The sequence below is a fragment of the Saccopteryx leptura genome, chromosome 9 (assembly GCF_036850995.1).
Source record: "Saccopteryx leptura isolate mSacLep1 chromosome 9, mSacLep1_pri_phased_curated, whole genome shotgun sequence".
Taxonomy (NCBI): Eukaryota; Metazoa; Chordata; class Mammalia; order Chiroptera; family Emballonuridae; genus Saccopteryx; species Saccopteryx leptura.
In genome coordinates, this window is record NC_089511.1 from 25,187,529 (window position 1) to 25,202,577 (window position 15,049).

At 44.6% G+C, this 15,049-nt stretch overlaps 1 protein-coding gene across 2 annotated transcripts; it reads right to left on the reverse strand.

Annotated features, from left to right (window-relative positions):
- Positions 1-352: 352 nt before the first annotated feature.
- Positions 353-15,040, reverse strand: KARS1 (lysyl-tRNA synthetase 1). 2 transcript variants are annotated; one of them, XM_066348088.1, is made up of 15 exons: positions 14,889-15,034; positions 12,410-12,589; positions 10,731-10,890; positions 9,449-9,614; positions 7,752-7,845; positions 7,204-7,390; positions 6,994-7,119; positions 5,929-6,048; positions 4,612-4,774; positions 4,338-4,511; positions 4,094-4,179; positions 3,739-3,824; positions 2,509-2,635; positions 1,202-1,345; positions 353-629 (listed from the first exon to the last, which is right to left on the reverse strand). In XM_066348088.1, exons 2-15 carry the CDS (start codon positions 12,553-12,555, stop codon positions 531-533), a joined length of 1,878 nt encoding a protein of 625 aa, XP_066204185.1. In that variant the 5' UTR covers positions 12,556-12,589; positions 14,889-15,034; the 3' UTR covers positions 353-530. The 2 variants fall into 2 exon arrangements, with proteins under 2 accessions (XP_066204185.1, XP_066204186.1); XM_066348089.1 differs by lacking the exon at positions 12,410-12,589 and having other exon boundaries at positions 14,889-15,040.
- Positions 15,041-15,049: the final 9 nt, after the last annotated feature.

Below are 15,049 nucleotides of genomic sequence, written 5' to 3' on the forward strand. Positions count from 1 at the left end.
CAGGCTGATCACATTTTAAAACCAGGACTGTCCCCATCTGTCTCCCAACTCTGCTTTATTTTTCTTCTTAGTATGTACCACTACCAGAAATAATATGTACTGACTTGGCTCGTTTGTCAGCTCACCCTTCCCTGCCCCCCCCCCCCCCCCAATAAAGAATATAAGTTCCATGAAGGCAGAGACTTGGCTTTTGTTCACTGCTGTGTCCCTAATCCCTTAGAACAATGCCTGGCACCTAGCAGACACTAAGATAAATTTGGTAAATAAAGCGGTATAATCCTGAACTTTCATCAGGCCAGCAACCTGAGAAAAAAGGTGACATTCCAAAGGTAAAAGAGTGCAGCGGCAGAAATAGAGACAAATGGTTTATTTGGTAACAAGGACTAAAAGAGGAATTCTAAATTCCCTCTCTCTGGTGACTGAACTGTGATAGTCAAATGCATAGCAACATACAAGGATTCCCTTGCTGTCCTCAATCTTCTGACGAAGCACAAAGATGCCTGAGTCATGTGACTTGCAATTCTTATTTTCTAGACAGAGGTGCCAGCTGCTGTGCCTTCCGACATATCAGCAGTTGCTACATTCTCTTTCTTGTCTTCAGGTTTCATGGCAGGAAACAGAAGTACTTCCTACAGGAGATAAAATGCATTTTGAAGCTAAGAAACATGCTCTTTTTTTTCATGGTTACCAACCCAATCCTTTTGCCTCTAGTTATTGTTACAACCAAAACCCAGAGATCTGTACATCCCAGCTGCAAAGACAGATGTGTTCTTCAATTCAGCTCAGTCCCTTTCAACTCAAGAGAATGGAAAAGAACACATGAAAAGCACTGCCCATGACACAATGTAATGTCAAAAGAATCAATAAACATGGGGGTTCTCTGAAAATTTGATTTTGTTACCTATAAAAATGGGGTAATAACAGTATCTACAAAGGACAGACTTAAGTTAAATGTGATAATGCATGGAGAGAGCTTAGCATGTTTCTTGGATCCTCAAGAAATGTAAACAATTAGTATTCCTTCTGCCTCAAATCCTGTAAGGTTAGATGCTCTGGCCTTCTGCCTGGGGCACTGCATATACAGTAACTCCTCTGCCTGCTCCTCCCTCCAGCACAAAGCTCGCTCTTGTTCTCCAGGCCCAGGCCCCATGTACAACACAGTGGAGCGCTGCAGGCCAGTGTGCACGGAGGGCCGCTGTACCTTGATGTTATTGGAGTCTGTGAGAAACATGGTGACTCGGTCGATGCCCATGCCCCAGCCGGCTGTGGGGGGCAGCCCATATTCCAGGGCAGTGCAGAAGTTTTCGTCTATGAACATGGCCTCGTCATCACCAGCGGCCTTGGCCTAGAAGAGTGGACAAGCAAACAGTGACACTTCTGGGCTGCATCCCCTTGCCTGAGTAAGCATGGTGAAACGTTCAGAGGGATGGCGTTCCAGGGACGCTGAGGACACACAGCACTTGCTGGGTTTCCTAGGAACTACTGGATGAAGTCTGGAGGTCAGGACTGACAAAATCTACCTCCGAACACACGCAAACTTCTCTGAAACTAAAACAGCTCCACCACCTGGGGCTCTCTGAGCCCAGGAAGACTGATTTTTTCTTTTTTTTTAAAAGATTTTATTTATTCATTTTAAAGAGAGGAGAGAGAAAGAAAAAGTGGGGCAGAGCAAGAAGCATCAACTCATAGTTGCTTCCCATATGTGCCTTGACCAGGCAAGCCCAGGGTTTCGAGCCAGTAACCTCAGCGTTCCAGGTTGACATTTTATCCATTGCACCACCACAGGCCAGGTACCAGTGAGACTGATTTTCAGACTTGGTGATTCCCAAGAGTCCTCCTCTCATTTCCTGAAACCACCTGTCAGTGGCAATATTCATGCAGGCAGCCTGTGGGGCTTTGTTTTCATTAATCTGATTCTGCCTCTCATCCACAAGCCACTTCAATAAATTTGCCATCTGAGAAAAATCATATTGTTGTTAGGCATATGTCTTTTCAAGACAAGTGTCACCTGACCAGTGGTGATGCAGAGTGTCAACCTGGGATGCTGAGGTCCCATGTTTGAAGCCCTGAGGTGACCAGCTAGAGGGCAGGGTTACTGGCTTGAGCAAGGGGTCACTGGCTCAGCTGGAGCCCCCTGGTCAAGGCACACATAAGAAGCAATCAATGACCAACGAAAGAGATGCAACGACAAGGTTATGCTTCTCATTTCTCTCTCTTCCTCTTTCTTGCTAAAAACAAACAAACAAACAAACAAAAACAAATGTTATACTCCCTACACAGATTATCACGGCTAAAACCTCCTCTTACGTAGAAATTCTAGGGCCAGACTAGTCAAATTCTCAATCTTGAAGTGTGACCTCTTCCAGTAAAGCCAGTGGCGTTATCCTTCAATTGTTTGTTAAAGTCACCAAGAGATACAGATGATGGCACAACCCAGGGTTAAAGCCGATTTCCTGGGGAGTACGGACACTAGTGAAACACGTGCCTTTGCTCACTCTCCTTCCTTACCTTGGCCTGTTCTTCAAAGAGCTGCCGCTGCCTCACAGGGTCATTCAGCTCAGTGTAGGCATTGCATATTTCCTTCTTCATGACAAAAAGCTCAAAGCGCTCAGTCAGACCTTCTTTAGAGCGGTGCCTGGGAGAAGAGACCAAAGGGGAGGTTCACAATCTAACACGGGGGACAATGTAAGAAGAGTTCCTGAATTTCAGTCGACTCAAAAGTGTTACTAAAACCTGCGTGTATTTGCAGCACCAATTCACCTGGTACAATAGCAAGGGGAGGGGGTGTGAAAGAAAGAGGGGCAGACGAGGACGATCTAAGCATCTTCACAAACAAACCTGTGTGGCAGACTTACTGAACCACACCTCCTGCTTCTACAGTCCCTGTCACATGGATGCTGGGTTGCCACATGACTTGTTTTGGCCAACAGGACACCAGCAGAGGCTTGCTTTGTGTTTGCATACTAGGGTATATCCCAGGGGTCCCCAAACTACGGTCCGCGGGCCACATGCGGCCCCCTGAAGCCATTTATCCGGCCCCCACCGCACTTCTGGAAGGGGCACCTCTTTCATTGATGGTCAGTGAGAGGAGCACTGTATGTGGCGGCGCCGCAAAGCGCAGCGTCGCTCACGTACAGTACTACTTCCAGTGACGCGGGATGGACGCCTCACGGCTCCAGAAGTGTGTCATATCACTTGTTACGGCTAGCAGTGACAAATATGGAATTGGACATTGACCATCTCATTAGCCGAAAGCAAACCCATAGTTCCCATTGAAATACTGGTCAGTTTGTTGATTTAAATTTACTTGTTCTTTATTTTAAATATTGTATTTGTTCCCGTTTTGTTTTTTTACTTTAAAGTATGTGCAGTGTGCATAGGGATTTGTTCATAGTTTTTTTAATAGTCTGGCCCTCCAACAGTCTGAGGGACAGTGAACTGGCCCCCTGTGTAAAAAGTTTGGGGACCCCTGGTTTATCCTGTTGGTATGCTTCCTCTCAGAACCCAGCCGCTATATAAGAAAACCCAGGCTATGCTGACAGAGGCACAAGTGGAGAAGCAAGGTGCCTGGCAGAGTTCCCAGGTGAAAAAAGCCACGTGAGTTACCCTAGCCAACACTACATAGAGCAGAGACTACCCAATGGTGCACAAAATCTTGAGGACAAATAAACTGTTTTGTGCTAAGTTGTGGGGTGGTTACGCAGCAGTAGATAACTGACACACTACTCTTTAACTTACCATTTTGCCAAAGGGCTCATTATCTGCGGGTGATCACAGATGAATGTAGGATTGATGCATGTCACTTCCAGGAACTCCCCAACAAGCTTAGTGAGAAAGAAAAGCAGAGCTAGAGATCCTTTCTAAATGGCATTTGGATTGTCCCAGTCTAGGTGTAAGAGGATCAGCTTCCACCCACACCTGAAGCTAGAGGGCTTTATCTTAAACTCTTCAATGGCTAAGGATCAACGGAGGTACACCCATAACTATTTTGTACAGCAAAACTGAATTCTCTTAGCTCTAGTTCACCTTCATAAGGAGCAGGGGGCTGGTTAGCACAGGATGAGGGCATGTTCTAGGGTGCATGGCCTTTCACCTTGTCAAGGAGCCTGGCTGTGGTCCGAGGTGGAGGGCATTCAATAGCTTTTGCCACACAGATATCATCAAGAATTTTGCGAGTTTCTGTAATACAAATGCACGAGTTAGGATAGAAGACATTACACTACCCCAGTATAAAGGAATAGAAAGGAACATGTGGGAAACGCCAGCCCTGACACAATCTAATTCAGAGCTAAACAGAAGGAAGGAGAGGCATAAAATGGAGGAGCGCCCCACTTTACCTTCTGTTTCAAAGAGATTAGTTTCGGGCAGCTTCACCCCCAGGGCTTTCTCAAGCTCCTCGACCATGCTGATTTTTCGGAAGGGTGGGGTGAAGTCAATTTCATAGGCTTGGCCTTCTGGGCCATCTGGATGATAGGTGACCTTGTAACCGCCTGTAATGTGCTTTACCATGCCTGGGAAAGAAATCTCATTTAAAGAGGCCCAACAGGAAGTCCTTCTGAAAGTAGCACACCAGTTCCTCAGACTTGTGTGAAAGATGAAAAGAGGGGTCACCTGAAATCATCTTCTCCGTGATTTCCATGAGATCATGATAGTCAGCATAGGCCATATAGAACTCACAGGTGGTGAACTCAGGATTGTGAGTCAAATCAATTCCTTCATTCCGGAACTGGCGTCCAATTTCGTACACCCGGTCAATGCCACCAACCACCAGTATCTAGTAACAGCATATGGCACGGTCATAGTGGGTTATCTTGTCTTAATGGCTCTGCAAAGTTTCTGTCTATAAAAATACAACTTGAGTTTTACAGCTCAGGCATGATCTCGGGTCCCTACTGAAATGCTGAGTATCGACTCTCTTTAGGACTTTGTAGTGGGTAGTAATCTCTTATTCTGGCTGCTCAGGACCTCTGAATACTGAACTTTGTCTGGGCTGTCCCTCTCATCTTCTGAGTGTGAGCCTCGCCAAAGAAAGAAGCATCTGTTGGGGTTAGGATGCAGACACATGACCAAAACTCCCAGCCAATCAGACACAACTGGGAGACTTCAAAAAGGAAGCTACTGAAAGATGTAGGCATCGCACAGAATTCCTCCTGGAGATCTAACTTTTAGGGGTAGTAACTGCAGAGGTCCTAAGGGCAGTGACCTGTGCCTAGTGGAAGGAAAAGATATGAGGTACTCCGTGCAATGATCTTAGAGCAGATTCAGAACCCTCATTATGTGGTCATCAAGCCTGATCCTCAGGTCCTCCTGGAAACTGAGCTTCTGCATATATTTTAATATACTTTTCTTTTGCTTAAACTAGTTACAATATATTTTGTTGCCTGCACCTAAGAATCATAAATGAGTCTTCAATATTTACCCTGGTGATTTGAAGGTAGTTATTTTAAACATCTAGAGAGAGATTAAGTTCTACAAAAAACTAAAATAAGATCTAATTCAAGGAGAACTATAAACGTAGAGTATAATGTTAATCAAAGTAGCCTGAACAGGCGGTGGCACAGTGGATAGAGTACTGGCCTGGAACACAGAGGACCCCGGTTTGAAACCCTGAGGTTGCTGGCTTGAGCGTGGGCTCACCAGCTTGAAGCCCTAGGTCAATGGCTTAGCTGTAGCCCTCTGGTCAAGGCACATATGAGAAAGCAATCAATGAACAACTAAAGTGCCGCAAAGAAGAATTGATGTTTCTCATCTCTCTCCCTTCCTGTCTGTCCCTATTGGAACTCTGCAAGTTGACACTCACATGCCTGATAAACTAGAATATCCTCCCGGTAGTTCAACCCTCACCACTCCTTTTATTTCTCACTGCACCTGTTTAGCCAATGGTGTTCCAGCATTTGCTTCGCCAAGGGAACAGAACATCTGGATTACCTTATGGTAGAGTTCTGGAGCAATTCTCATATACAGATTCATGTCCAGATCATTGTGGTAGGTGATAAAAGGCTTGGCTACGGCTCCCCCTGGAATGATGTTCATCATGGGAGTTTCGATCTAAAGGACAAGGAGAAACATTTAGTTCTCAGAGGTGCTCAAACCAGAGGCCTTGAGGAAAGCTCATGTTATATCCCCAAATAAAAGTTATGTTCAATAGTAACGTGCAAGTACTTGACAAAAAAGTAGAGATAGCTTGATTTCCAAAAGTCTTAATTTCTATTAATACCACACACCATTAACATCGTACAATAGCTTCTTGAATATTTCGTTAGTTATAACATTGAGGTGCCATAGGAACTTAATCCTTATTTATATCGAGTAATCTACTATATATGCATATATGCGGAGGGGAAGGATGTATATCAAACTCAAGTTTGGGGCAGGAAGTTAGCTGGGAGAAATAAAAGGAGATTTTCAGTTTTGCTTCTATTTACTTCTCTATTGTTTTGAATGTTTTATAGTAACATGTACTCATCTTTCTCAAACAATTAAAAAACATGTTGTAAAAATGTTTTTCCTAAAAAAATTTAGTGTAAATTTAAATTTTTTAATGCTACAAAAAAGCAAAATGAGTTGATAACACATTGAACGTGGTACCACTACTGTGTGGATGGCCCTACACTTTGTTCTTTGTCACAGAAGTCAGGTCCTGCCCTCCTCTACATAAACAAGGTGATACAATACCGGCAAGAAAGGGGACTTTTTTTTTCTTTTTTTTTTTTAGAGAGGGGAGAGAGAGACAGAGAGAGAGAAGGGAGGAGGAGCTGGAAGCATCAACTCCCATATGTGCCTTGACCAGGCAAGCCCAGGGTTTCGAACCGGCGACCTCAGCATTTCCAGGTCGACGCTTTATCCACTGCGCCACCACAGGTCAGGCAAGAAAGGGGACTTCTATTGAGCATGAAGGATACTGACACAGGACATGCCTTGGAAAGGGAAGGGAAGGAACAGAAAGAGGCAAGCATAGCAAGGCAGCCTATCCCGTCAGGAACTCTCCATCACCTCTAGGAATCCCAACTCATCCAAGAAACTTCTTATGTATGTGATGATCTTAGAGCGGATGATAAATTTCTGCCTCACAAAGTCATTCAGGATCAGGTCCAAGTATCTCTGACGATATCGGGTTTCCTACACCAAAAGCGACAGACAGAGATCACTAACATGTCTGATTCAATGGTATGATAAACCACAGCTGGAAGTTAACGAGCTTACCTTGTCTTTGAGGCCAAAGTGAAGATGAGGTAACATATGCAAGCAAGGAGACAGCAGTGTGATCTCATAGGGGATGATGCTCAGCTCACCCTTCTTGGTTTTTCCAGGATTCCCCTGAACTCCAATTATGTCTCCCCGACGCAGCTTGTTATTGATACGAATAAATTCTTCTTCTGATTTATAATTCCTGAGTAAAAGGAAAATGTAATCAGTATACAATAGTCTAAATTAAAACTGACCACTGGCTTACCCTGGGACCCTCACTAAACTGTTAATGCTTAGTTAAGATAAGCCCAAGAAAAATCTCAGATTCAAGATCAACTATTAAAAAGTATTATCTTTAATTTTTAACTGTTACACAACCCAAGAGCAGTCATTATTCTCCAGGTGAGCACATGACCTTTTCATTCTCTCTTCACCTTTACCCAACCTTACTGCACTCCTTCTAACCTTAAATACCAAGGGAAAAGAACACCTCAAGGGACTTGTCCCCAGCTGTGTTGTTCTGGTCCAACCTAGAAACCATGTAGTTGGATATTTCTATATACCTGGAATTGGCCATGACTTGCAACTTGACCCCCTCCCCTCGAAGGTCATAGAAGATGAGCTTTCCCCCAGAAGCTCTTTTGGCATGGATCCTACCTGAAAAAGAACAGCAAACATACTGACTGATAGAACCAGAAGCCATTTTATCACATCAGTGGCAAAAAAGCTTGCTCTGTATTTTCTTTTCTTTTTCTTATCAAGTGTGGTAGGGAGGCGGAGAGACAGACTTCCACATGCACCCAGACTGGGATCCACCCAGCAACCTCCCCCCCCCCCCCCACACACACACCCGGTCTGGGGCTGGGCTGATGCTCTGCCCATCTGGGACCGCTGCACCGTTGCTTGACAACTGAGCTATTTCATTCAGTGCCTGAGGCGAGGCCATGGAGCCATCCTCAGAGCCTGGCGCCAACTTGTTCATTGAAACCATGGCTGCAGGAGGGGGAGAGAGACCGAGAGAGAGAGGGAGAGAGGGAGAGAGATAGAGATAGAGAGAGATAGAGGGGGGGAGAGAGGGAGGGAAGGGGGAGGGTGTTGCAGATGGTAGCTTCTCCTATGTGCCCTGACTGGGAATTGAACCCAGGACTTCAGACGCCAGGCTGCCGCTCTACTGATAAGCCAACTGGCCAGGGCTCCCTCTGTGTTTTTTTTTAACAATTTGATTTTAGCCAGAGGCCTAGGTCTTGCCTTTGTCTTCATGACAATGTTGGATCTCCATTCCAACCAGTTAAAGATGTGTAGGAAGATCTGACTTTAAAGATGTTCACTGGGCCTTGGCCGGTTGGCTCTGTGATAGAGCATAGGTCTGGCGTGGGGAAGTCCAGGGTTCAATTCCCGGCCAGGGCACACAGGAGAAGCACCCGTCTGCTTCTCCACCCTTCCCCCTTTCCTTTCTCTCTGTCTCTCTGTCTTTCTCTTCCCCTCCTGTACCACAGCCAAGGTTCCTCTGGAGTAAAGTTGGCCTGGGCGCTGAGGACGGCTCCATGGCCTCCACCTTAGGTACTAGAATGGCTCCGGTTGTAATGGAGCAACAGCCCAGATGGGTGCATATGGGAGTCTGTCTCTCTGTCTCCCTGCTTCTTACTTCAGGAAAAAAAAAAGAAAAAAAAAAAAGAAAAAGATATTCACTGGATTCCTAGAAGATGGCAATGTTGGTGGCACATAGGTATTTTTAGATCTTCCTGAATTCACATATAAAAATGAAAAGTACAACTAGAAAGGCAAGGTCAAAAAACCATTGAGAGAATTTACGACAAATTATAGGGATATTCCCAAGAATCCCAATAGAAGGAATAGGACAAATCACCAAGAGCCCCAACACCTCTGTGTGGGGAGCAATGTGGTGCCCAATGGGTCTGAGAACTGGAAATTTCCCAAACAGCCATAGGAATTCACTGGAAAATGTGGCAGGCTAGATGGAAGGTAGTAGGCGAAAAATTGAGAAAGGATCTGTTCACCACCATAAAAATGAGTACAACAGGCTGCATTAAGGTCTAGGAGATGAGGCCCTTTAAAGAAACCCCCAGGAACTCTAAATTTAACAAAGAGGGATCTCTTCTATGACAAGGCCCCACAAAATCAAATAAGACCGGGGAAACAAAGGAAAGAGCCTGGGAATTTCAGAAAGCAAGCTGTTATATTTCTGAACACTTCCTAAAACAAGAGAAGAGGGAGCTCAGAGAATCTGGAGTCTTCCTACCTGCCACCTTTAACGTAATGTCACTCAGGTGGTCCCCAGGCTGCAGGTGACTGTATTCTTGGATGAAGTGAGTGAGAGAGACGTCTACATGGAACTTGTGTGGGTACGGGTCTTCCCCACTAACCTTTAGTTGCTGGATTGCTTGGCTGCGGATCTTGTAGTATTGCTATTTAAATACAAAAACAAAAACGCTTTTGGGAAGCTGAACTTGGTCAGACCAGTGGCTCATCTGGCACAGTACTGTATTCGGTCTCAGAATGGCCCCAACACAGTGGGTTTCTTTAACTGCCCCCACCCAATACCTTTGAAATCACAGGACTGGATGTGGAGTGAGATCTGTACTTAAGCAAGATTCAAAATATAGAAAAATTGGAGTTCTGCCTAAAATAATAAACCTAATTGGTACAGTTGGCCTTGGTTACCACTTTTGTGGACACATCTGCATGGTGAGTCAGTTCTTTCCCACTTTCTAACCTACATCAAACGTTTCCCCAAGGCAGATAAATGGGGTCTGGATGATGTTGAAAGATATTCTATAGCAGGGGTCAGCAAACTTCTGATGCAACTACTCAACTGCTGTTGTAGTCTGAAAGCAGCTTCAGACATTTGTAAAAAAAAATGGGAATGGCTGTTTTCTAATATAATTTTATTTATAATACCAGGGAGGAAGGATGAGATGGGGGATGAGGGGAAGTGGATCTGGTCCACAGACCATAGTTTACCAATCTCTGGTCTAAAGTATACCTTAGCCCAGTGTTTTTCAACCGCTGGTCTGTTGACGGGATGGGTCTGCCAGAAATTTCATGCCGGTCTGTGCAATACTTAACCAGCCTGATGTTGTATGTAGATTAGAGACCTAATGATCTTAGTCGAATTCACTTATGCTCAGGGTGATTTCTGCCTTAGGGGTCCCTGAAATAATTCTATTTTCACTGGTCCCCCAGTATAAAAAGGTTGAAAACCACTGCCTTAGCCCATCTTTAGGAAGACAGTTTTTCTGGGACTTCATTAAGGCCTAGCTAGTTCCAAGAGGAAGAAGAATCAGTCACTTTGAGTACTAGATTCTCCTAAATGTCCGATGACATCTGATTAGAAAAATGCTCAGGGCCTGTGTTTTTAACCAGATGGAGTGGCAAGCTCTTCCTGATCCTTTTGCAGTGACTTAGGGCCTAGAGCCTCTTCCAATTCCTAGTTTACCTTAGTCACTGGTTCCCAGAATTTGCCAGAAGCCCCAACAAAAGCTTCCCTGTGCCCAGCTGGGGTGGTGGTCCAGGGGACTCACGTTTGGGTCCAGGCTCTCCTCTTCGGCCCCCACATCATTGTCAGTGGTGTGGTTGGTGGCATTGGCACTGGCCTGGCTTAGTTGTTTCTCACTGAGCTCCTTCAGTTTGGCCTCCTTCTCCGCTACTTTCTTCTCAGCTTTCAGGCGTCTCTTTAGCTCACTGTTGGGAAGATGAAAATGTTCAATGTGACAGTTGTCTGAAGAGTCCTCTACTATGTTCTGCCACATAGCCACTTGTCAGAAATGGGGGAAATGCTCTTGATCAGTTTTCCACCCCTCGTCTAGTCTCTTGGTCACTAACTTTATGCAAAAGAGAGACAAAACAAAAAATAAGCTTAGAATAAAGGTGTGAAAGTTCTTTCTCAGTATCTTCTTTTCAGTTTCAGGTCCATGGCAAAGAAAAGTCCTACACATCAGTTTATATATAGCATAGGAAAAAAGGTTTTCCAGAAAAATCAGCAAGATAGGTTTTTCTCAAGCTAATCAGGCTAGGGAGCCCCTTGAGGCCCGGGACTGAATCTTAGTTGTCTGGTATTTATCTGTTGTAGAATATGAAGTTCCTTGAGTATCAGACCTGATACGATAAGGTAACATCTCCAGCTCTGTCTGCCACCTCTCCCTGCCCCCCTCCAAGGAGTGGTTTAGTCTGGGATGGGAAGGGTGGCTCTTCAGAGTTCAAGGGGACACTCCACTGATAATCTCTCCTTCAGCAATGATCAGTGCATTGACAATGGCCTTAGCATTAGTCTCACTTTGCCCACTGGAGCCTGGCTCTGGCAATAACTGGATAGAACAGTGTACAAAGCTGCACAGCAGAGAGGTTAATGTACCATCTCTGGAGTCAGACTCCCTGACTATCAATTATGTGACCTTGGACAAGTGACTTAATTTCTCTCCATCTTGTAAAATGGTCAATAGACAACCCTCTCCCCAGATGACTCCTCAGTAAGGACTGAGATAATGTATACAAAGAGACAAGCCTGGTCCTGGCATTTAGTAAACGAGCTATTACAGGTATCCCTCACTATCTTAATCCTTTACTCTCTGCATCCAGGACAGAAGCCATACAAATTTGGTCAAATCCCTCACCACCCACTCTTGGTACCTGTCATCTGAGACTCAAAAAGTAAAGCAACTCAGATAACTTGGTATTCCTTATGATCTGAAACCTTGCTATGTGAACCCAGAAACCAAACACACTTGGGTAGGGAGGGATACTCTACTCTCATTATTCAAATAGAATAGATCATTCTTTCAAACCACCCATGTTAATAGTGTGCTATAATTCAGTCAGAGGTCATCTAATCCTATCTAGTTCTTCCTAACATTAATATAATAAAGGCCCTGGGAATAGAAATAAGACTGGAAACCAAATTAATCTCAGGAACAAATCCCCAAAAGACAGGAATGGGAAAACAACCAAAACTATTGTAGCTATCCTTTACACAAGGGATTTGTTTCAGCTCTGTTCTAGAATAAGATCCCCAAGTTATCTCAAGAATTTAAGGACAGAGAATATGAATTTATTAAAGAGAAAATGAGAAAGGACTATGGTTTTGGTAGTAGGACTTTTTGTTTTCTTTAGCAACAAAGACTTAGCCAGAGGCTTAACAGAAAAGGACCTAAGTAAGGGGAGGACTTTTGCTCCCAGAACAATAAAGAAGGTAATGAGCACCAACCTTCTTTTATTAGAAAGTGGCTTGTCCTTGTGAAGCGCCGTGAAAGGAGCAAGTGGACCCAGTCGCAGCTCCCTCTGCCCCCACTGTGCCCAGGAGGATTGGCGCACGGACCCCCTAACAAGCCTTACAGCAGCTTGCGTCAACATGGCAGAACACCCTGGAACTAATGATTACCATCACCTAACAGGAAACACAGAGATGTGGTGTCAGATGGGACAGACAGTATACATATACCCAACCAGGACTCCTACTCTTATGGGTTGGGAGTCGGGGAGGTTGCAAAACCTTTTAATGTCCCATTTTACTTAAGACCCTCTTAACTGACCATAGCCCCTAACACTCACTCTGCTGCAACTGGAACTGACGATGTTCTCAGTCCTGGCTATGATAAAAAGATCTGGGGTTGAAAGTCAACAGCAAGTAAATCAATAGCTTACAGGTAGAAATAAAGGATCACAACATTCTAGAAAATGGAAACAGGACCTAAAACTGTGTTTCTGAAGCCCCTGAAGTGGTTCTCTCTTGGCACTGGAAAACATATAAAATGTCACTGTCAACTGCAAAATGGATGAAGCTAAAAGTAAGCCACACAAAAGCAGCTCTGAACAAGTTAAGACTTGTTTGGAGCTCTAGGAATAAGGAGGAAAGGAGAATTTTGGAAGGGTCTTAAACTACATTATGTTTAACACTGGAAGGCAACAGAATTAGAGGAATCAAGTTCATTTACTGGAAATGAGTCACCTGGCAGGCAGCCCAGCTCAGCTGTTTTCAGTATGGGTGGGGATGAGAAACATCAACTCTTAGTTGCATCAGTTTAGTTGTTCATTGATTGCTTCTCATATGTGCCTTGACTGGGGGGCTCCAGCTGAGCCAGTGACCTTGGGTTTCAAGGCAGCGACCATGGGATCATGTTGATGATCCCATGATGAAGATGGCGACCCCAGGGTTTTGAACCTGGGTCCTTAGTGTCCTAGGTCGATGCTCTATCCACTGCACCACCACCAGTTAGGGAGCAGCCTGTCTGTTTTTAAACTTGGAGAAAATAACTGGGGTAAAATGGTCATGAGAGGAATATATACATCAACAGCAGGTTCTTTTAGACAATGTGAGTTATGGTACAGTCAGTATAAAGACCCTGGGTTGTGGAGTTTGATTTTAGATCTGTTTCAGAGCTTTGGATTAGTGACAGACCATACTTTAGGTATGCACACTTCAGCAATGTATTTAATCACCCACAGCCTCAGTCTATTCAACCGAAGAAATGGACACTTGCTAGGTTATTACTGAGATTAGACAAAGTTTGTATAGTTCCAGCACAGTGCCTGAAACAGAAAAGCAGCTTTAAAAAGTGATAGCTATGCTTAATCTAAAAAAAGTCAGTAGAAACGAACTGGCCAGATTCCTCAATTTACCTTAAAATCATACTTTCAACTGGAGACCTTGCTTAGGAAGTACCTGTGACTTACAACCCTGAGGTTCAATTACTGATGCAACAGATCAAAGTCCACTCCATTTTCCCAAAGGCAAAAAAAAAAAAAAAAAAAAGGTCCAAGACCAGGTTTCACACATAGAGATCCATCAGACCCAGCAGCAAACACCAGTTTTTATATAGTTGAGTGCAATCCCGTCAGGGATCAGCAAGAGATTTGAGCCCGAATGTACTAAAGCTACCATTACATGTAATGCTAATTTCTATGCTTCTGGAATGGATCTATTTATTTTATGTACCATCCTTGGGAGAACTGAGAAAAGTCACTCAAATCTTTGCCTATGTTCTGTGAAGAACCCCAGTTGAGAGAGAGTAGTATGCAGAGATACAAGACATAGTTAAAAAGGGCGGCTCACCTGATTTATTTATATTTACCCTCACACTTCAAGGATTTGTGGTGGCTAACAAAGTTATATCCAGAAATGTTAAGTGAAGTGTGGTGTACCCGGCTGAGTAAGACAGTCCTTATTCAATGCTAGACATAGCAACGTTATAGACATTGGTCATTCCCTCAATTCTCACAGATCCTTTGAATAACACACGTGGATGGGTGCACGCCACTTTTAGAACTGATCACTTTAATACATAAGGTTCACAATGGTCTTAACTGAAGCCAAGGAAAATTAAAGTCTTCTAGAAAAGCTGGGATATTTAACATTCCTCCAACCTCCTTATTGGGGCGTGGCTCAATATTAAAAGAACGCATGTCCTAGAGGGGACGGGAGGAATTAAGTTTCGCTTTTCATTCTTCTCTCACTTCTCCGCATTCTAATTCCAGGAGTCCAACAGGTGGGGACCCAACCGGCCTCAGACCCTGGGGCACCCTGGAGGTTGTAGTTTCGGGAGCGTAGCGGATAACGCCCCGCGTGTCAGCATCCACGAGAACCTGCAAAAGGCCCCACACATGATCGCCTCGGCCGAAGCCTACAGGCACTTCCTAGCTCGTACTCTTCGGCTGCGAAGGCCTCAGTGAGCCGCAGCGACACTTACTTTTTGCTCAGTTTTGGCTCGCTGCCGTCCACATTCACATCAGGCCCCTGCACCGTTGCCATCTCTCCCGAAGCCCAAACTGAAAGAAACGCGAGTCGCCGCGCAATTTCTAGGTCATTGCCGGAAGCCCCGCCTTTTCCGGGGCGAGGGGGGCGGATACT